The sequence below is a fragment of the Equus caballus genome, chromosome 16 (assembly GCF_041296265.1).
Source record: "Equus caballus isolate H_3958 breed thoroughbred chromosome 16, TB-T2T, whole genome shotgun sequence".
Lineage (NCBI taxonomy): Eukaryota > Metazoa > Chordata > Mammalia > Perissodactyla > Equidae > Equus > Equus caballus.
In genome coordinates this window covers 74,871,748-74,895,696 of record NC_091699.1, presented here as the reverse complement: position 1 = coordinate 74,895,696, position 23,949 = coordinate 74,871,748, and the positions used below count along the sequence as shown (strand labels likewise).

The 23,949-nt window shown below is 39.1% G+C and overlaps 1 protein-coding gene across 7 annotated transcripts in view; it reads right to left on the bottom strand.

Moving 5' to 3' along the window:
- Window positions 1–23,949, bottom strand: part of SATB1 (SATB homeobox 1) — a 90,373-nt gene that overhangs the window by 62,787 nt on the left and 3,637 nt on the right. For 2 of the 7 annotated variants that reach the window (XM_014731844.3, XM_070239062.1), the window contains exons 2-5: window positions 9,477–9,711; window positions 5,560–5,736; window positions 4,669–4,795; window positions 3,797–3,920 (exon numbers count right to left, since the gene is read on the bottom strand). In XM_014731844.3, the coding sequence (XP_014587330.2) occupies window positions 3,797–3,920; window positions 4,669–4,795; window positions 5,560–5,736; window positions 9,477–9,687 (639 nt within the window). In that variant the 5' untranslated portion in view covers window positions 9,688–9,711. Of the gene's footprint in view, window positions 1–3,796; window positions 3,921–4,668; window positions 4,796–5,559; window positions 5,737–9,476; window positions 9,712–12,368; window positions 13,978–23,949 lie in introns of those variants that run through there. The other 5 variants (XM_023620878.2, XM_023620875.2, XM_023620877.2 and 2 more) reach the window with 5 other exon arrangements.

The window sequence follows — 23,949 nt, the reverse complement described above, 5'->3', positions numbered from 1 at the left end:
ATGACAATTCTCACTTTATGTAGGATTTGGGCTTGAAGCTACTTTTCCCCAGGTAAGAAATACAACAGAAAATGATCCAGTACCTTAAAAATGTGAAAGTTGCAATGTGTGAGTGTGTGTGCACATGTGTGCATGCATATGGTGGGAAGGACTGGTAAAAACGCACATGTCAGATTAAAATCTCTCAGGAATATCTGACCTAAACATTTTTAGAAGGAAGATGTTAAGCTGATAGAAGTAAGAACTGACCCTTTACTTACGGTACCTTTAACAAAATCAATCTATCCTTGTATCAAATGTATATATATTTATCCAGTGTTTAAGTTTAATTTCTAAAACTTTAGGGAAAATGAAAATCAAAATGAAACGTCTTATTGTAAATCAAACCGTTTACTTTTTTAAAAATCTCAATTTACCTCCCAAATCCATACTTTCAAAGTTCTCATGACCACAGGCTTTCTTGTCCCCAAATCAGACTTATTGTTTCCTCCTTACCTGCAGGTCAGAATACCACACCCAACTTATCTAACCACATCCACTGAAAAAAGCAAGAGTAACAACAAAATGCCCAACTTCAGATCTATAATAAGCTAACTGTTTCTTATGTCTTAGACCGTTTCACAAAAATAAACAAACACATGGTATAAAAAGTTTAATAAATGGATGTCAATCTATTTGGGCAGATTTATGATAGGAAAGCATTAGCAGAAATAAAAGCATGAGTTATAAATCAAACCACATGCACACTTACAGAATTTCTGCAGCTGGAGAAAACCTCGCAAATATTATCAAAGAAAACATTATTGTACCAAAATATAAGTATTCATTTTTAAATCTATACTTACTTTAAAATTTATCATTGAGAAAGGACTTTTGGGTCCATCACTAATCAGCATTTCGACTTTAACCTCTAGGGACACTGGCTCCTTCACCTGTCCAAAGTGTGGGAAGGATAACATCATCTAGTTCTAAGATTCCAAGTCCAAACTGGACATCTGGCTTGGTAAGTGTGGGACAATCCTCCTAAAAGCGTTGGAGGTGACACTTGTCAGACACCCCAGGCAAATTCCTGGTGACTTCCTGCTCCTGGTCCCCCGGTCTCTACTCTATAAAGGGAGTCTACTTGCCTACAGGGTGAATATTCGGCTAAGCATATTATCAAGGGATCCTATAGCCATACTCACTACTGGGGTATTTTATCATATTAAACAAAACCACGTCTTAATGTACAGCAAAATGGGTATGCTGAATTGTATGTTAAGAGTTCTCAAGGGAATGAATCAAAACTCTGCAGAAGGGAAACAAAATCTTAACACTTAGCTTGTCTTGGTGTTAGGTCCCATTTTGTACAAGATTGAGGCAGTATTTATTTGCTAGGCATTTTTCACCATAGCATCTTCGTCACCAATTCTCACCAAAGAGGAAAGAAAGAGTAGTTTTACTAAGCTCAGCATGTATTTTGGGCTTAGGCCTTAGAGTGCCTGCATTTCTTTTAAGAAAGAAGCAAATGAAAAATAGTTCATAATTAAAACATTCTGAATTGAGTATCAGATTCATGGATTCATTCTAGAGAAGGAAAGAGAAGATGATGCAGCAGAATATAAAATAACTCCATTTAAAGAACAGGTTGCATTTTTTTCATAATATTAAATATTAAATTAATTTCAAATATTTGCTGCCACAGCTAAACTATGCATAATTTTTTCAAAAAATTTTTTTAAAGAAAGGAAGATTCTGATTACAACCGATGGTGCAGTTACAGCCTAGTTTGACCACTTAATGATTACAGCGCTGTCTCCAGCTACCTACGGCCACGTGTTCTTCTGAAGGCCTCTCTACAGAAATTCACCAACGTATGACTCCAAAACCACGTCCCGAATTTCATTTTGTCATTCTGTTTAACGTTATAATTGTCTGTATTCAATTCATTTCCCATGATAACATTAAGTAAATTCACAATTATATTTATAAGCTACAGTGAGGTGGAGGTTATTGGCTGAATGTTGATGTCATTTAACAATTATTTCTCACTGCCTGTATCAATAAATACTTGTACAAGCATCCTCTTCTCCAGCTCACAGTAGATGCCTTAAATCTTTGCCTGAATTTACTTCCAAAATCAATGAGGCATTTAGTAACATGAAGATGCATGAGATTCCTATACTGTATGTTTATAAATATTTTAATTCTGAGTAAAATAAAAAGAAATATGTATATATTTTTTTTCTAGGACATTTCAAATTTTCAAATGCTAGTAACCAACTGACATATTATCTGGAGTTGTGTGCAAAACCCAAAGTCCCAGAGGTAAGAGTCACCTGCTTCATTATATCATCCTATTGATTTAACTGTGTTTAATTAATTTAAATTACTTGTATTCAATGGTTATAAATTCACATTCTCCTTACTCCAAAAGTGAAAGAGGGAGGATAGAAGAAGATAAGCTAAAATAAAAAGAGTCTGCTCTGAATTTCAAGAAATGGACACTCAACAATACAGAGAATATTGTACTTGCAGCTATAGCTTACCTTAAATGAATACAGAAAGCCATCATTAATTATCAACTTTATGCTTCATTCCTATAATTGCTAACAAATATCAAAGCAAAGCTGATGGGTTGAAATGCAGCAAACCTGAAACGCACGAAGTTCCCACGAAACAGTAGCACAAAGACCATGAGCTTCCTTCCAAAGGTACCCAGTATCTTCACGAGCATCATATTAGAAATACATTTTGAGAATACCTCAGTTGTACAAATGTTCACAGCAGAGTTAATACGGTTCAAGTTCAAATGACTGACAGACTAACATTCATGATTACATTTTAAACTTGAATTAAAAGAAAAACAGAAAATTTAGTAAAAATCAAGGTAGACCAGCGCTTCAATTATACTAGATGATGGAATGACTGTACACTGGGTTTGGGCACTGAGGGATGGCAATATAACACCTTTATGCAGTGACCACACAAGCAGGCCCAGGTTCCCAGCACCCTTTCTTTTTTATGTGAAATCAGCTGAGCATTATCAACAATGACATTTGGTTTTAAATGTAAAAGCAGAAGCAGTCTCTATCTAGTTTTAGTTACCCTCCACCAAAATTCATTCTAAAAAATCAAGTACAATAATAATAAATCTTTGCCTCATTTCAAAAACCCCTAATAGTATGACAGGCATCTAGGAGGAAAAATTAAGATTCCACTAAAAAACAAAACAAAACAAAACGGTAAACAAATGCCACGAAACTGCTGACAAAATCCTGACAAACAATAACTATTCAACCTTTAATTACCAGGAAGAGACTCCTTATTTTTATAATTATTTTTACTAAATGCTTTCTCTTCTTTTTTTTGGTAATGAACAAAGTATCCAAAAACTGTCCTCTTATTTTCTTCAGGTAGCATGGTGAAGTTTTGCATGTTAACGCTTACACTGCCATTCACATGACCGAAGGTTCTGGGAAGTCTTACCACCTTGAACACCTTCTTAAATAAGGGCAGTAATGAGAACGGAGCTTCCATGCTCAGAGCACTTGGAAGAGAAATCTAAAAAAAAGCTGGTGTAGTCTTCTGCTGAGCTGTTTTTCCTTCGCTCTTTTCCCCAAGGGAGAAAAAGTGTAAGGGCTCTGTTCAGAATGAATCAGGCATATTTTTAAAAGTCACCAGTGGTCAAGTCACTTTGCATTTTTGGCAGGTTCTTGCTTCAGATACCAGTTGCTGTAAACTATGGAGCCCCATCAAACCTCAAATCAGGGCTGCCCATGTTGTCTTATTATTTATTACATGCTATGCTAAGTACCTGTGAAAGGGGGCACTCCTTGGCCAACGAACTCTGATTCATATCTTTCAGTAAGTCCTTCAGAGCATTCCTTACTGTGGTGTGCGACCATTGTTCGGGAGGCAAGTCTTCTAGTTTGGGGCAACTATTTGAGACATAGATTAGAAAGGGGATTATTACAAGATTGCATCCCGCTGCAGAACATTCCTTTAAGACAGACAGATTTCATTTTGCGCATCAAACAGATGCATCTGGAGATTGCTCTCGGTCTCCTGATTGTTCCGATTAGTTAATTACTTTATACAACACATCTGCTGTATCGATGCATGAATTATACATCAGCTGCCTGTGGTGGCTATTTTTTCATGTTACTTCTACCTTCCTGCTCTGATGCGCTTGGGAAGACAATTTAAGGTGTACTGCTTTCTCACGAGCCACCGTGAAAAGCATTAACGTATTAACCGTTTTCCTTTCATGACTCTGTTCTTACGAATTAAAATGGTAAAAAATATATAAATAAATAAGATCGCAGCAATAGTGAAGAAGGCATTCTTTCACAAAATGTACACAGATGGCATTGTTCATGATATGCAAAAATATTTTTCTCTTAAGTAAACTTTATGTAAAATGCCTTCTTGTAATGCATCATTTAATTGACTAAATATAAAAAGTCTTATCTTTCGATAACCTGCACAAACCTATAAATTTGGGGGGAAAAGTTGCTTTTAAATTATACATTGAAGTTAGGAAAATAAAGCAGAAGGTAACAAAACCAATTTGATTAACCTTTCTGAAACACAGAGTAAATAAAAACTGAAGGTTGACCAGAGAAGCTTTATTTCAAAGATCAGGTAAGAAGGATGTCTTGCCCTAGAATTGCTGTCCTGACTCACCTGTGTAACTGAATTTTCAGTGTGACCACATGATACACGTCTTGAAGCATATCTGCTACCGTGGCATCAGGGGCATCTGTCACATAAGACAGTGGAACTGGATTCCACTTTCCAACCTGGATTAGCCCTATTCCGGATAAAGAGAATATGTCACTAAATATTTTACCCCTCAGATAACCTATCTAGTAGAAGGAGGTTTTTTTTCATTGCCCCCACCACAAGCAATATTGTTATTTCTGTTTGAATGATTCCCTTCCCTCTAAAAGGCAGGTCAATGAAAATATTCACAGCTAAGCTTTCCAAATTGTGAAATTATGTAAATGACTGTAGGGTTGTTTATTATTTTGGAAATAAAACCCCATCAATAAAATCTATGTATAGGCCACATTTTCCTAACCTAACAGGAAGTTCTAATAAGACATAGCTGAACCAGTTCTAAATGGCTTTACGATTTAGATAAGATTCTCTATTGCAATGGGAATCAGCATTGAAAAATACTTTACAGCCCATAAAACCATCAGAAACAGAATAAAAGAAACAGAACTAGATATTCAGTCATAAATGCAAATTGACTCTCAACAGTCCATCTGCTCAAATACGCTCCTCACTTCCTTGTGGGTCCTCAGTGGAGCAGATTATTAAGGTCAATAAGCATACTAATGATTCAGCTGAAGTAATTTAAAAAAAAAATCTACCTCGACATTCCACATGAGCAAAATGTGTGTTAACTAAACCAAACTGAATTAAGCCAATTTTTTAAAGCCCCAGTCTATAAGGAACCAATGTAATACACAGGCTACAGTCCTTTGAATAAAAATATTCAGTGCTTTCTCTGCAAGGTAAACAAAGGATGCCAAGCAATGTTTCCAAGCCCACATATGCAGTATTTACCTTTGGCCTGGGCAGCAGAGCTATGCGAATAACCCAGAGACAGCAAAGCCATTTCTATCAGCTGGTTGAAAAGCATATCCTTTCTCACCAACACAAATTCCGCATGCTCCTCCTTGCAATCATATTCAATGGCGTTTTCATAATGTTCCACCACGCAGAAAACTGGAAGCATGGTTCCTATCAAAGAGACAGAGAAAAAGAGACGCAAAGCAACAATCTTCAGAAATACAGTCTGGGGGGAGGAAAAACTAAGCCATGAAAATAAATCCTCGCAACAGTGAGAGAAGGGGAGACTGCGTTTCCAAGGCAGACAGGGCACAGAAATACAGGCACCCACACACAAACATATACATTCTTTTATTTTTTTAAAGTTGTAGGAGAAATATTTAAATAGAATGTGAACTTGGTCCTAAGGTAACTCGGGCTCTGCTTTAATTTTAACAGTGCATTTTCCAAAATCAGTGAACGCAGAATTACCTTTTTGAACAAATAATAATGGTGACGAGAGAGAACCAAGTGTCTGGTCTGATTTGCTGTGAGTGATACGCAATGTGCAAACGTAACTCACTATCATCATCTTCAGAAGAACCCACCTGTGTGCTCCCCACATGCTTTTGGTAATATTAAACTTCCCCTGTTTGTGTCCAAACTAATTATCTTTGGCCACAAAATCATTAGCATTTTCTTCCTTTTTAAAGATATTTACTTGAACGGTTCCATAAGAGAAACACAAAACTTAACCAAACTGATGCTCATAATATATGATTTCAATAGGTGCATAATGTAGATAAATAAGATTTATTGTTATGGCTACTCATTTGATCTACCTGACTAAAAAGATATCACCGTAATCACACGTCTTTAAAATGAACAACCTTTGCTGTAGCAAATGGGATAAAAATGAGAGAAACAAAAGGAAACTGGTCTCATCAGGACATACTAGGATAAAGGAATCTGCATAGATTTCACGTGTTCTCTCTTTATTTACTTTAATCCAACGCAATAACTCAGTAGCCAGATGATTGATAAGCCCAGGCCACACCGTTAGAAAAGAGGTTTCTAGAAACTGAAATCACAGAGTGCTGTAGTCCTCAAGGTGTTTATGCAGCGCACTGTCAGACTTCCAGTGATAAACGGAAAAGGGTTAAAAGCAGATGCATCTGAACTGTACTGTGGCAAACTGCCAGGAGGGTATCATCTTTAGCATAAATGATGACAAGGGTTACTTTAACAGGGCACCCAGGATCCCCAATTAGTCCTGTAACATTAACGCCTCTATAAGCTCTGCCCTCTGGACTCGCAGAATCATACCAACTTCTGAAGATGTCTGGTGCATGCCAACCAGAGCTAAAATTCAGCATTTCCTACTGACACCAGAGATGCCCTTTAAAAACGCTCTATTTGCTTGTTTCCGCTGAACAAAAGCCGGCAATAAAACCGCTACATTTTTCTACATGTGCATCTTCACCAAATCTTTAGTGAACTGTTCACAAGAGATCCCAGCTCTGACAAATAAACCCCTCTAGGTTTACTTAGGAAAGCTCACAAACTCAATCAGAGGTACCCAACAGGCTAGGCATGAAAAACAAGCCGCAGAGCTTGCCAATATTCTTGTCATTCATTCAGCTGTTTTATAACAGACAGAGAACCCATCAGGGCTCAGAAGAAGACTTGGGGAGACCACAGCAAACACAGCAATATGCAAACTGGTGATTTCTTCCTTGGCTTGAAGGTACTTTGGCAGAATCTCCTAAACAAATAAACAAAAACATCCAACCCCTTTTTCTAAAGTAGTCTCTCTCATCCCAGCCACAATTTTTATCTAGCACCTGTCAAACAGAAACCATGCACATGAAAAATAAGATGAAAAAGAAAAAAACAACACACCACCACCACCAAAAGGCTTTAGTAATTTTGTTGTGTGAAGGAAGCAGACAACCTTCTACAATTAAACTGCATTTTTCAAATAAGTCACTATGAATGCAACGCTTAAAAAAAAAAAGCATTCGAGCAGGAAGTGAAATTACTGTACTTTGGTTTCTCCTCCCTCTGTCCTGATGTCTTCAAAGAGTTAGGTTAGTACAACAAAAACATACGCATTGATTTTTCCTCTTACAGGATAATACAGATGAGTTCTACTTTATGCGGCTCCTTAAACCCATGAAATAACTGCAGGTTTTTCAAACCGTTGAAATATATTGGATTTATTTTGGACTTTCCTGATCAAGTTTAGAGGTATCCTGTAGATAATAAAGGTGGCTATTGATAAAGTGACAATAGTATCATTTAGTTCCAAGTCTAGCTGCTAAATCTTCTAGCAAACTGTCACGGTTGCCCTCCTGATAACTGGGAGTAATGCTGAACAGGAGCCTTCCCTGAACTGTCTGATTATTTGTGCTAGTGTTTGGCGAGACTTCCAACTACAGCAACTTCATAACCTTCCAGCATTAAAAGGGGAGTGCACTGGTCACTGCTGAATGCTAAAAATACCACATGATTTAAACCTGGAGGCAGTCTTAGAAGCTTTTGCTGAAGGTTTATGAGCCTGTGTAAACAGCACGTCTGCCATAAGGAGCAGTGAAGTCTGTAGAATCCTTGTCTAAAACTGTCCTGGCATTAAAGTTTGCTGTGCAAATATCACATAATACCAGAGACAGCTGAAATCTCCTATTTAGGAATTTATGGAACTTATATGTTTGCAGGCGTCAGAAAGTCTTTTTTATAGAGCCCCAGTGCTTCACAGTACAATATTAATGCACTCTGTTTGAAAAGCCGTAATAAATTATATTTTTAATGCTCTTACCCTGGCTTTCTTAAGATGCATACATTCTTGGCAAACAATCAATAAATAGGGTAATCATGAGTAGAGGCCAAAGAATTTGCTGAAGTGCTGTTTTTCCATTTTTAATAGATAAAGATCTAACAATACGGACTGCTGTGTCTGTTCATTTCAAGATCAATATATTCTTTGTTTTCACCAAACCAAGGAAAAAATAAATGATTGTATGATAAATGTTATGCATCAAACACAATGAAATTCCTCTGCCTTCTAACTTTATCTACTTAATATTCTTGGTTGCTAAAAGATGACATTTTCATCCCTTGCTTAGCAAATGTAAGGAAAATCTGAATCCTATACGCAGTTATTCAGAGACAAAATAAAGACCACTCTGAGGCACACATGTTATACCCAGTATAGGCACAGCTTTACACAAATGACAGTGTTGAAAAGAAAGTTGTTAAACTTCATCAGTTTAATATAAAATTGCTAGAAAGGACTCACACAGTTACACATCCTCCCTTTACGAACTTGCCTAAATCTGCCCTTCCTTTATCAAACATACCCAATTATAGAAAAGTCAAAAACTAGAATCATTAGGTTTTTCACTGCTAAATAATAAATTTGTTCTTAAGAAAACAAGCCACAAAAAATGACATTAGAAAGCTTCTACATGATATCACATAAAATTTCCATTGTCTTTGAAACTGCCTTACAACTAGCAATCCTGTGAGAAAAAGCTAGGGAGGTACTCAACCTAAGTGTCTTATTCTTAATCAGGATTAGTTTAATCAAGGTTAGTTTAAGAAGTAGCCACCTAAATATTCTCTACTACAATAACACCTTATCAATGGAAGCCTTGTGTAACTAAGACCATTATATTTAATTCAGTCCCTATCATCCAATCTGTCCAGTGATGCCAGTCTGTAGTAGAGTAAGATGCTCCACTCACGCACACAGCCTACACTTTCAAAATATGACTGACACTGCAGCCAGGAATGTAACTAATTTCACATCAGATAGAGAATCAAGGAAAAGCACATAGAAACACATGTTCTGCCCTCCACCCCCTCACAAAGCAACCTTGGGTAGACGCAAGGGCTCGCAGCTTTCCAGGATTTGGCTCAAAAGTATTTACCTTTCCTAAGGTTGGTTTTCATCAGATGGCCCGAGTGTTTTAAAGGCACTCCCTGCATCTTTGCACCTGTACTCCCGAGCCTTCCTCTTCCCAGCGGGCTCCCGTTCTGCTCCAGGCGGGCAATCTTGGCTGGTGGACCCTTCGGATCGCTCACATTGTTAGACATTTCTGAATGCTCTTTCCCCTGAGTTGCTTCGTTCAAATGATCCATACTCAGTTACCCTCTAAAGATCACCTGCCAGAATTTAAAAAGAAGACATGTTATAATTGGGTGGGGGTTTCTCTCTCTTTCTCTCTCTCTATACACGCCATGTAAATGTTTTACCTCTAGATAGCTCTCCCCACAAATATATTTGTAAGATTGCTTAACTACATATATAATACAATGCAGATGCTACTATATTTCTAGATAACAGCATTACAATTCTATTCAAGGTAATAGAATAATTTGTGGAAACTGTACTAACATATATGAATAAAAAGGCAACTTGTCACCTACAAACAAAACTAGGAGGGGAAAATGCATTTACTTTTAGAATAAGAATTACCACAAGTATAGCTAAAAACAAAATAAACTGTATTTTATGTAGTCCTAATTTTTTAAAATTATAAAACTTATTACAGAACAGCAACAGTTTAATCAAGGATGGAAAGATTGTCACAGTCCAAAATACCAGTTAAATTTGATGTCTATCTTTACACTTTTACATAGTTTAATTTTCATAAGGAAAAAAATAGACATATATACCATCTCAAAAGAAGGTAGCAAACATTTGCTTTTTAAGTTCCGTATTGGGTTCATAGGTTAATTCATAGAAAAAGTTTTCTACCATCAAAGTTTCAAGAGTTATGTGACCTGTTAAAGATCTAGGCAAGTTTTGGCCCAAACACCTGATTGGATCATTTCACCCCTAAGCAAATGGGTAGAAGTAGAGGATTTCTTCAAATATTCCACATACTGAAGCATTACAACTCACATGTTTTAGACTTAATATTCAGGTGTTCATTAGTAACAGAATGCTGTTAACAGTTTAATTAGCAAAAAACTTGAAAATACTTTGTGATATGTACATTAGATTGAAGTGCCAAACTTGCTTTCTAAAAAAATCCTGGTGATTTTGGTAAAACACAATTGCCAGTGTTCAAAAATAATCTCAGTACATAATGAAGTCAACATCTTAGCTCACGTCAGAAAAAAATGAACAGATAATTATTTTCAGTTATATTATACATTGGACATCAATTTTCATACAATTTATAACAAAGCAATTAGCACAGTAGTATAGTCACTTCTAAAATACAGTGTGAAGTAGAACTGATAAGAACAGGTGATTAGAATTATTTTATGAACTTTCATGACACTTGAAGAATTGAGCTTAGCAGTACTAAGGGGGAGGGGATCATATTTAGGAAAACCAGAGTGAACAGGATAGTTAGCATGTTCTTCCAGCTATCTGGTAATTGGACATATCTTGTAATTGAAAAAAAAATTATACTGAAGAAACTATTTAGATCCAGATTTGCTGAAAGCCAGCTTTTATTAGGATGGCCTTTCTATAAGCATTTCTGTCCTCTGTTTAACCATAGATTACTTTGTCCATTATAATCAAGAAAAGAGGTGAATGGAGAGGGGGGAGCAATGGTAAACTGCAGGTTTAAAAGCAACCTTAAGAATGCCAACTGAAGAATTATAAAGTTTGAGAAATAATGGCTATTTATCCTTGTACTGTAGCGTGGCACGCTGAGAACTAAAGGTTTACCGTGATCGCAGTCCCATCTGTTTTTGGTTATGAGGTTCATTAACAATAAACGTGCCTCTTTTAACCACTTTTTATCAAGATTACTCTTTTCCATTATATTAAACTGCAGTCTAAAGCCAAAATTAGAGTGATGATTATTAACTTATTCAAAACACTCTTTATAATGTTGCATCTGGATTATAATACAGAGCTGCTTTTTCTGAAATTGGTTGCCTTACCCTAGAGCAGAAGCTGAATTTTAAAACATATGATTTGAAAAGAAAATACATAACCCGTGGGGCAATGTAAGAGGGGAAAAAAAGAGAAAGCAGACAACAGCATCAAAGTTACTGCTACAAAATATATTAAGTAGTCATGAGGCTTAACAGCATTATAAGCTACAGCAAATGAAAGTGATAGATTATAATTTAGTTAATGTATTGACAATCAGAACATCATATAGGTCATGTAAAATTGTCCTTCGAATACCCACCTATAAGTGTCTATTAAACACTCAAGTCATCTTGTAAAAAGCTTTACATTATAAAGCAAAATTACGTGCACATAAAACACCCAATTTACTCATTTAAACTCCATGCCCAAGGCTGAAGTTCACTAAACCTCAGTTTGGAATTGCAAACAGCAGCCTCCACCAGGCCTGCAGGACTGACAGCCCAGGAACTAAGAGTGGTCTCAACAGATGCCAGGCTCAAGAGTTTCTTTTGAGTTACACATTTTATTACCCATTTTAGTGTAACGTCTGGTTGGCACACAGAAAGCAGGCTACTTTCTCAAAATCCCATTTCCCTGCCCATAAACTAAGTCCGTATATGATAATTACTGAATAAAACAGTGAACTCAGACACAACGATTATTTCCTCTAAAAAGAAAGAGAAAAGCACGAAATTCCAGTTCCAGGAACCTCTTTTTTGTAGTGTGGGATCCTTTTCAAGGAGTTCCTTGCTGGATCGCCTCCCTCGCCCCCACAGAACCCCATAACCACATTTTAAGAGAGTGTGCCCTTATCCATTCCATATGGCCGGCACGATCCAGGCCAAGCTTTCACTGTGACCTTTTAAAGAGACAAAGAAGCAAAGTACTATCTAGAAACAGAAACACTGCAGTTTTACTGAGTGAAATTAGCAAAACCGACCTGAAACTCACCACTTCAAAACTTGACAGCATATAAATAATAAAAACAAAGGAGATTTCCTTTGCAGCCCGGGTTCTTGAAGAGAAGTTCAAGACTGATGTTTTCTATGTCCTTTTTTTTTTAATTAAAAAAAAAAAAGCAGCAGACCTGAAGGCGACTTCCCCTGAAATTGTATTATTTTCTCTTCCCCTACCCCGCCCCCCTAAGCGGGGGAAGGGCAGAAATAAACGTCTAGAAGAGCAGCCATGGGAGAGGGGGGTTAAAAAAAAAATCACAATTCGAAAAACAACATATATGGTTTGTAAAATGTCTAACCTCAGAGAACGGGGTTTTCGATGGGGGAGGAGGGGAGAGTGGGAAGTAGGGAGGAGGGAGAAGATAAAATTGATCTGACAAGTGATTCGTTGGGGGGAAAATCGTAAAAACAAAGCAAAACCCGTTATGAGCTGTACACTGTGGTGGTGCTGGGGAGGCGAGGTGGTGACTGAGGATTCTCTTTAAAAAAAAAAAAAAAAACCCACTGCGGACAAGGTCTCCAGAAAGGAAAAAAGGTCCCCTCGCTTCCCTCCCTCCCTCCTGCTCTCTCGGATTCTTCGGTGTAAGGACAGAAAGTCTACTTCTGGCTGTCACTTGCGATATTATTCTCCAATAACCCCAGAGAACGCAGAGAGGGGACGGCCACCTCGCCTCCCTTCCAATCGCCCCCACCCCCCTCCCCAACAATTGCGACTAATATTAACAAACCTTAAACTTTCTTCCCACAGCCTCGCACCCCCAACGAGGGCATCTACCGGGGGACAGCGAGGGTGGGGGGCAGAAGGTCGCGAAAAAAGCCCCGGAAAGGCACTAAAATGCCACTTTTGATTCGGCCCTCGCTGACGACAGCCCCGAGGACCCCCTCCCTGCCCATTGACGCGGGGCGGTGAGCGCCTGGGGAGCCGAGTGTGTGAGGGCGAGAGAAAGAGGGTTTGGGGGGAGGGGGAGAGAATCCGGAGGCACCCCCAGCCACCTCCACCGACTCGGCGGCGACAAACTCCCCGCCCCCTCCCCCGAAAAAGTCGCCAAGCTCTCACTCCGCCGGAGTCCGAGGTAAACAACGAGCCCCCACAATGGCACTAACACTTGGGAGGAAAAAGAAACCCAGAAACCCCAACAAAACTGATGAGGAGTTTCCCGAGATGAAGGAGGGGGGTGGGAAGCGTCCTCTGGAGTCGCCCCGGCTTTATGCTCGGTCCCCGGGCAGGCTAGAGGGCGGCTGTGGCTGTTGTTGTTGTGACGAGGCCGGTTGTTGCTGGGTGGCACAGGGAGAGGTGTGTGTGTTTGTGTGTGTGTGTGTGCGTGCGTGTGAGCGCGAGTCCCCGGACGGGGCTGCTGCTCTCTCTCTCTCTCCCTCGCTCGCTCTCTCTCGCTCTCCCCCTCGCTGCCGTCTCTGCCCCCATTAAATTATTAGTTGACTCATCCCGGCCGCTGTCGCCGCCGCCGCCGTGCCCCGCTCGGCTCCGCGCGTCCGCCCGGGCTGCAGCCCTCCACGCCGCTGCTCCTGCCGCTGCTGCTGCCGCTGCCGCCGCCGCCGCCGCTGTGGCTGCCTCTTCTTCCTCCTCCTCATTTTAATACAAAATCACCCCGCTCGCAGCCCCAGCCCCGAGCACGCAGCCTCCTCCCGGCCGCCCGCCGCCGCCCCGAGCCCTTCCCCAGCGGGGCCGGCTCAGCCGCCGCGTCCGGGGAGCGGGAGCGAACGAGAAAGTGGCGGCGGCGGCGGCGGCGGCGGCGGCGGCGGAGGGGGGAGGGAGAGGAGGAGGAAGGGGGTGCGGAGCGGAGGAGGAAGGCGGCGGGGGGGGGGGGCAGGGTGCAAGGAGAAGGCGGAAAAGGGATGGGGATTAAAACCCGGGCTGGAGGGCCGGGATTGGGGGAGGGGGCGGGGGCGGCGAGTTAAAAAGCAGAAAGACAAGTAACTAGTGAATGAGTGAGGGAAGGGGTGGGGGGAGCGCACGATTTCCGGCCCCGGGCGCGCAAGAATTTGTAATGAGCTTGATTAGAGTGAGGCGGCCCGACATTTATTACACACAATACCCAGAATAACAGGGCGCCGCGCGAGGGCCAGCGCCGGCCGCCGCCAGGCGCGCGGGGAGGGCGCAGGGGGAGGAGGAGGGGGGCTTCCCTGGCAGCGGCCGCCGCGGCGGGGAGGGGAGCGCGCGGCGCGCGGGCGGCAGGGGCAGGTGTGCGAGAGTGAGCGGGGCGGAGGAGGGGCAGGACTGGCGGGGGGGTGGGGGGGTCGGGGGATGAAAGTGATGGGGAGGAGGGGGCGAGGGCCAGGGGAAAAAACTAACCACCCACCCACACGCCACAAAAGCCACAAAAAGGAATACGTCGGGAGCGTCGCAGGCGGGCACCCAAGGGACAGGCGAGGCAGGGAGGGCGCACCGGCCCCGCCGGAGAGGGGCCGGGACACGCAGGTGACAGGCGCTGAGTGCTGAAGTAGGGGGACTTCAGGAAGTGGCTGAAGGGGACAATCGGGAGGTAGATCTCTCCGGAGGAGCGCAGAGGATGCAGAAACGTCTGCAGAGGAATAAAGGCCAGAATCCTTGAAACGCTCTCGCAAATATCTATCCTCAAAGGAGAGTGAATCCGGAACTATTAAGAGCCAATGTCGAAAAACACCTGAGTAAGAGTTTTCTGTAGTGGTCAGAGGTTGGTTCAAAACTCCCTCACTTCTGAGCCACACAACACGCTGGAGGAAGAATACGCGACTCATAGTGACCGACTTAAAATTTGGGTCACTTGAAAGAGACCTGACTTATTACAAAGGAGAAGATGCCACCATTCTTGAATTAATTTACACCGGGTGAAAGATAGGAAAGTTTAGATGGGCAAAAACATCTGTGGTAGCAGTAAATACTTCTGCTGAAATCTAGGGTAAGTTACCGAGTTAGATAAATGGTCATACATAATCTTGATCCCCTTATTTAGATAGTCTATTAAATATAGTTCCTATAAAAATGAAGAACATTACAATCTTGCCCAAAATAGAAATGCAGTGTTTATCGCTTAGGTGTTAGTACTAACATCTTAATACCCTGAAGGCAGTTAATCATTAAACAAAACCAAAAATGTTATAAGAATTATTTTTCAGAATACACTAGTAAAGAGAAAAACCAGTCAGATAAACATTTTGTTACACATAAAAAAGCAACAAGTTAGCACAAGTACTGAGATAAGAGGGAAATATGCAAATTAAGCTCTTTAAAGCTACCAATACACTCTTAGAGACACAGTTTACATTAGAAATCTAAGAAAAGCAGAAGGTAAAGCAGAAGATAAAGTATAGGAAATAATGGCCTCCTGGGGAGGACAAGTTTAGGAGAAACACGATGAAAATATATCACTCTAATGGCCCCCAAGTTTCACCCACAAACCGGAAAGGTTAGTCAAAATCGAGGAAGGCAACCGTGAATCCTGGCACATATAAATCCAAGCCTTGAGCAGAAGAAAGAACATGGGATAATAAAACACAACAACACAGCATCAAAAACAAGAAAAGAAATATAAGGCAATTTTTCCTAAAAAGCTCATGATAGCACATTTTTAAAAGTTGAAATGTGGGGAAATCTGGAGGAAGATATTTTAATTAAAGTATAAGAAATCTACTCAATAAGGAAATACACAAACATGGCAAAATGTAGCACTGGTGTCAGAGTTGGTATTGTGGATGGAAGTACTTAACACTTATTTAAAAAAAGGTATTTGACATTTAAAAGAAAAACACAGATATCAATTATCTCCATACTGACAATGATTTTTGCAATATGATAGGTTAAACTGGGAATTTCCAAGACGGATATTTTAGTAGTTGCTCCAAACTGGTGACGCCTGACATGCTTCCCTGAAACCTGCCTGGTTTTCTGAATGGACAGTGCATTCTAGTAACATGCTGTACAAATTTACAAACAATAGCAAAAGAAAAAAAAAATAAAGAACAATGATAGTGGACTGCGGAAAAAAAAAAGAAAAACATTTATCCATGCAACTTCACTTAAAGTTGAATGTTTTCAAAAAAAGAAAGTAAGTTGTTGGGTAAAACAAAATTTGAGCAAAGAGAAAAGTACTAAAAAAGGGTTATTGAAAATATCAATATTAAAACACACTGTAATAAAATATTGTAAATATGTTTATCCCATCATTTACACAAATAAATGAGACAAAAAGCTTCCTGATTACCTGAGCCCCCTAATGACCTGGTCACTGCTAACGTAACATGGGGATTAAAGTAGTAATCTTTAAATATGAAGAGCACCTTTTATACAGGAATTACAAACTAATTCTCAAACATAAAAGATAAAAGTGTATAATAAGGATAGACATGGCTTTGGAAAATGATAGAATAAATGAAGACAAAGACATCTAATAATGACTTTATTATAAAGAATAACAATATACTACTATTATGAGTCTATTAATCACACATATATAATTTTCCCTTAAGCACATTCTTTATTTCAGAACTATATGGTTATATGAAATGACGTAAGTAAAATGGCACACAGACATTTATGCCCTTCAAGTCATGCGTCCACTGATGAACTTAATTATTATATATTATCTACCCTTTAGAATACTTAATATGGCCACTGAGCATTGGCCAGTGTAAGCCCAGCTTAAAATAAAGAAGAACAGAAAAATAATTAGGAAAATACCACCTTCCTAGGCATACGTGAAGATAAACTATCATGGTGGAGGGAGAAAAACATCAATTTATTCTGCACAGGCATCTAATATTTGGCAAAAGATGCAAGGAAGTATTGAAAAAAGTTCACACAAAATAAACTTTATAAATCTAGCTATCAAAATAGAAAACCTCAGGACCATGAAATATTGCAAGTCAAATACATGAGCTATTTAACATGCATGTACAGTTAAAACAGAGTATATCAATTTTTTATCATACAAGGCGGCATTCAGACTGGCTACATAAAGGTAGCAAAGACAAAATATTGTAACAGATATACAAGATTTTTTTAAAAACTTAATAATGAAAGGACTACTGCATGTTTCAGATGGCATCATATTAAGATAAATATGCAGGCAGATATCCGAGAGCATTAAAACACATTCAGAGTTCTGAATAGCACATACATTTGTAATAAACAGAGAAAGCATTTAGAATTTGAACGCTTTTAAGATACGGCAACGCCGCCAGTGACTGTGTTAGCAAAGCAATGCTTACCACCAGAGCACTTTCTAAGGACATGGGTGGGATTTTTTTTTTCCCCGTCTTTTTAAATTCAAATACAGTTGGCTATCTCTCTACACTCTTAAAGCAGCACAATTTATGTAGCATATTGCTCGTTTTGTCGTGTTAACTCTTTGTTTTTTGGCTTTAGCTGCAGGTGGTGTTATCTAGATATGAATTTCTGGGAATATGGTCTGCGTTGGCCATATAAGGATGTCTGTTTGAGCCATATGCTTTGCTGTCATGTGTCTCATTTTGTCTGTCTCGGATGTCAGGACTGATTTCCACATCATTTCTTGAATGGACCAAATACAAATTTGTAAGAGCAGAGAGGAAAAAGCTGGGGCTGGAGCCCAAACAACTTTGTCAAAACATATATTGGAGAGGAAATGCAGTATCCTGTAAACATTTGCACCCTTCTTCTCACATCTTATCTGTGACTGACATCATCACAACTGCATAGTTTAGGAGAGAAGCGACTTGATCAAGTTCAGAAGTTTGCAGTATGTGTCTGCATGCAGCTTAATGAGACAGACCCCACATCTTCGGAGGTCATGACATGGCAGAGGTTAGCTGCCCTACACTGAGAGCCCTGGATCCTGCAGCCAGCCTGACCCAGCCTTGAACTTGGGGAAGGGAAGTCGCCTCAAGCTTTTCTTGTTTAGTGAATAAACAGAACTCTGATTAAAGTTTCTGACTAATCTCACAAGAAGATATGGCCCCCATTTTATACTCTCCTAGCCTCTTGGGTTTCTCCTTTGCAACAATCATCACAGTCTTAATCCATTAACAATATGGATAATTATCAACTTAATAAATGTCTGCCATACCAGACTGTAAGCCCTATGAGAGCAGAGACTGTGTCTTGCTCACTGCCATATTATCAGGCATTCATACAGCATCCTTGCAATATTTACATTATTAATAAAGAAATGACAGCAAAAAGCCCACAGTGTCACTTGCAACCAACTTCCACTGCTAAATGCAATGCCAATTCCTTTGAGAGACTGCACAAGTGAGAGGAGGTAACAGTGGGGAAGGCGGTTATATCATTTAAATTTGAATTAATTGAAATTAAATAAACTTTACAATTTAGTTCCTCAGTTACCTTTCAAGTCTGCAATAGCCCCATGTAGCTAGTGGTTATCCTACTGGACAGTGTAGATTACAGAACACTTCCACCACTGCAGAAAGTTCTACTGGACAGCATTTATCTAGAGAACTTCTATAAAAGACGACTAAGTAAATCCAGTTCCTAGCCAGGAGTCTTCGAGGTGATGAATGGTTTTCAGACATTCTAATGATGTCCATACTGAAATCACTTTCCATTTTAGAATTAGCCCATAGATCGGTTAAGTTGCATGGAATGAGACTTGTGTGCCACCGAACACAAATTTAAGACAACTTTTGAGACATGTCTGTATTTGAAAGGTCCTGTAGTACATTTGGAATCATATACATTTACCCCAAATGCTGCTTTCCATGAACATTTAAATAGCTCATAGATGAAGTTAGAAACCACAGAGTCATTCCCCACCCTCACTCCCACTCCCACATGAAATAAGCGTAGTTGCCATTAGAAATGGCTCTTTAGGAAGCTTTAATGTAGATACCTGCTCAAACTGGGAGGGCATCCAGATACCAAACAAATAATGGTGTACTGCAGAAAATAACAGCAAAAGGCTTGAATACGTTTCACGGGAGAAAAAGGAGAAACGATAATGATCTCTAAATATGGGGCTTAAGGGGTTTTGTTTTTGTTTTTCCCCTAATAAGTGGGGTTTCAGTTATAGTCAGACTGATAGTGATCAAAAGTTGTTTCCTCATTACTTTGGGATGGATGTAAATACCTACTGGTAATTTGTGATATGGTTTTAATAGAAAAGGTCATCATTAAAGCTGAGCAAAGAAAGGCCAATATTTAAGCTAGTTTTGGGAAAGCAGAATAAAGGAAACGAACAGCCATGGTAGTTGGCTTCTAGAACATGACAGGCTATCTGGGCCTTTTACCCAGAAATATTACCCATTTTTCTAGCAAGAATTTATTGGGCAAAAAACTTTTAAAGCTACTTTTTCTTCCATAGATGTCAGTATGGATCATAACTTTGACAACGCACAATGGTAAAATTCCATCAAAATTGGTATCTCTATCTAAACCTAGATCCAAAATTGAGTAGGGGGTAAGGAGGAGGATTCCGTGATTGCTGCTGAGTCCTCCAGTGTAGATATCACCACCAAAGTACTTACCGTTTCAGGCTGCCTCATTTTTTCGGCCATTGCTTCCGGAGTACCCTTCCTCCCCCTTCTCACCTGGGGACCTCCCTTCTACCATATCCTTTAATATGCAGCATGATTGCACCTCTTCCGTCCAAAGCCTTCTCCAGCTGTTATTTCCTTCTCCATGCTCCATCACACTAACCTGTCCTTCAGTGTGGCATTCTATATTTGCGTATCTGCCCCTCTCAACTGCAAGTCTCTAAGTATCTTGAGGGTGTATTTATGTCTGTATTCCTGGAGTCTCTCACAGTGCCTGCCATCACAGGGAAAAGAATCCAAGAACTGTTTTTATGAGTGAGTGCCTGTAAGAATCTTAGGAAGATTCTCGCAATCTTAGTAAAGCTAGGTGCCGGGATCAGTAGTTAGCTCAGTGGCTCTCCAAATTTGCTGCACGTTAACATCACCTGAGGAGCTCCTTCAACAATCCAGATGTCCAGGCTGCACCCCAATGAATTAAATCAGAATTGCCAAGGGTGAGAGCCAGGCATTTGGCTGTTTAGAGGTGATTCCAAGTGTACAGCCAGGTTTGCCATTCAACGGAATAGGTAATGGTTTGGAGATAGGAAATCAAATATACCTGCTAGGACATCCTCAAGTGAAGTTTTTAACCCAATCCTGGGGTCACCTGGAAAAGTTAAGGCTGTTCTAGGAACCAGCACTCACCCAAAATTTAAGGAATTTATGTGTGGGCAAGACACTTCTTCCAAACAAAAGAAGGGGGGTGGGGGGCCAGCTATTAGATCATTGATCTGGCAAATAAAGGTATGCTGTTTGAGGAATCACGATAAATTAGCATTTGGGCACTTGCTTGAGATTTACTGGGGAGCCAGAAATCCTGTGCAGGTATATGATTTATCATCACAGACATAAGCGACTAACCACAAAATTACACATGGAAGTAAAGTTCTAAAACCAGTCTATTATTTACTGGAGCCAGAACCATCCAGGTTTCCTCTCATTCTTTTTTCAACATAGTTGAGCATGATTTTTCTCCCAGAAAACTTCACCTGTGAGTGGACTTCTTCAACAGGTGAAAACTGCTTAAGTTAGTTCCAGACTAAGTCACTGCACTTAAGCAGAGCTGAATACGTGTTGTCCATGCCAAGGAGGCAGTGGCAGGGCATCACAGCCCGAGCGGCTGTGCAATACTCTCAGGGAGCTCAGGGAGGTTTAATTCCAATGAAGTCAAACAGCAGCCGCTCCCAGTCAACCTTTAGCCAAGACCTATCAACCAAGTCTTCTTAGTGATGTGAATGTTATTGCTAATCTTTGCTGGCTTACCTGGAGGGAGAAACAGTTTGAGGTTACACTGGCCCAAAATCCTAGTCCAGGTTGTTTTGGGGGGTGTATCAGCCAAAGTAATATCTGATGTTGTACTGCCATGCCCATCACCACAAGGCACTGGACAGGGGTCGTGCTTCAGGAAGGAAAGCCACCAGCAGAAGCAACTGCATCACACCCGGACAATGATTAAATACCACTGTCATGGTTGCTGTTTTTTGAAGCAAAGGAGAAGTTTAATTCAAAGCTAAAGCACCTTCTATTTGGAATGATGGAAAAGATTTGGAAGTGGATTGTGGTGATGGTCACAGAACAGTGTGAATATAATTAATACCACTGAATTGTACATGTAACAATGGTCGAAATGGCATATTTTATGTTATATATATTTTATCCCAATAAAAAAAATTCTTAAACAAAAAAACTAAAGTAAAAAACCTTTCATCTACTCCTAAGACTGGCAGATATATATATATCATCATAAAAATATCATGCCAACTAGAAAAACAATGAGCTACAACACCCTGAACAACCCATCCTCACCACCAACCTTCCACTGCTCTGTCCTTACCCACCAACAGCCACAATCCAGTCTATGCAAGATAATTAATTCATATGATGAATACCTGACCTAAGGATAATTAACACGAATTGGTAATTAGAGACCAACATCCCACCCAACATAGATAATCTGATTGTCCTCTGATGCAAGAAAATGGTTCTCTTTTCAGATTTTATTCTATACTATTGTAGCTTAGAAAAAGAAGAGAAAGAAGCATAGACAAATAAGAGTACCTTCAGTCCAAAAATTCTTTTTGGATGTTTTTCAAGTGAGTAAAAATTAACTATACTCATGAAATAGTAGACCCTTCCAATTAAACGGTACTTAGAATGTCGAACATTTACATGCGGTACAGCCACAATGTGTAACAACTGTATGAATGTTGTCACTGTGGGAATTTATAAATTCTCTTTGTATAAAAACTTTAGTTTCTATTTTTTAATAAAAGGATATGTATTTTTTGTCATAAAAAGCCCAGAAGGCTTTCAAATTTAATTGTATCAGTCACTTTTCAGTGATAGTAATTAGGATTAAAGTATTTACTTCTGCATGCAATAATTTGTCATATCTTTTTCTATAATATATTGTCCTATATTCTGTTTCCTATCATCTATTTTTACTGATTTTATTATTAAAGACTTTTATATTAATGATGGCATTTTTAATGTATTAGAAATTCATGTATAAATTATATCATTAAAGTTCATACCTTCATATATGTATTTTTCTGATGCATGACTAAGGAATATGAATACATAGTGAAGCTAAATTAAAATTACATATTTACCATGTATAAAATCATAAATAAAATACTAAAAAATAGTTTCATAGTGTAGCTGTAACTACAGCATATCCAGTTACCTATTTTTCAGGTGCCTTTTTTGTCATCAGTGTGTTTATTGTGGAATTTAATTCATTAGATAACTAACATGGACTATAAATATACATGCAAATTTCCAGCTGATACGAAGCAAAAAGTTGATAAATAATGCTTCAGTTTAACTTTAAAAACAGAACTAGTGAGCCTTGAGGCTATTTTTTAATCATTTATTTTCATTTATTCTGTAAAGAGTATTTTCATTTGTATTTATATATATATATATATATAAATACACTTGGGAGAGAAACAAACAGCATATTTATGAAAAATTTTGATGGGGACCAGCCTGGAACTGTTTTGAAACTGTAGTGCTTTAAAGATGGACAATATCCACTGTGCTATTACTTCTCCAGCTGAACAAACACAACAGATTCACATTATATTTAATGAAAATTAAACATCTCTCCATGGAGGTAACAAGGCTCTCAAAAATAACTTTTTAGCTCACTTTGCACCAAGGGATTTTATCACTACCATTTACAACACTGCAAGCTATTGTAAAGGCATCTTCGGGGCTGGCATATGCCGCAGTTCAGGATCTCAACCAAATCTTGGGGCATTCTTAATAGATTTAGAAAATCCAATTGTTTGGCCAATATCCAAGTATGAATAAACGTTTATGTAACATACATATAGCATAACAGGATATGTTCATAGATACTATGTGCATGTCATATAAGAGACTATGACACAATTGAAAACTACTGTACCACAGTTTTCTTCAGAAATTCTTTAAAACCCCGAGTTACCATAACACCTATATTATTAAGCAACTGTCACAAAAGAGGATAAAATGACAAAGTGAGAAAAATACAGGAGAAAAAGTAGAGAACCTAGGGTTTGAGACTTGAGACTTGCTTCTTCCTCTCCCAGCTAGCTGAGTGACGCTTCCTAAGATAAGTAGGATGAGGTTCTGTATCTATAAAGCGATGGAAAAGAATGTGATCATCTTTAAGATCACATAAAAAATTCTCTGCCCTTAAGTTTAATTTAAAAAATCAAGTTCACTTTAAAGAGAATGTAAAGATATAAGGAAATTTCTCACACACTACATTAGATGTTTATCCATATATAAGAGACAGGTGTCAAACAAACAAATAAAAAAAAAAAAACCACTGAGGCAAAAAGAAACTTTAACTCACCAGATTCCATCTGTTACATTTGAATTCATGCATAATTGATTATCCATGACTGGTAAGTTCTTTTCTCACTAGCCGACCACAGTTTTCTAAACATTATGTATTAAATCACTACTAAAGTAGACTACATTTCAGAAACAGCAAGGGCAGAATAAGAATATTTTAAATGAAAAATTACATGCCGGTTAATAATAATACAGCTGACCTATGTTTAA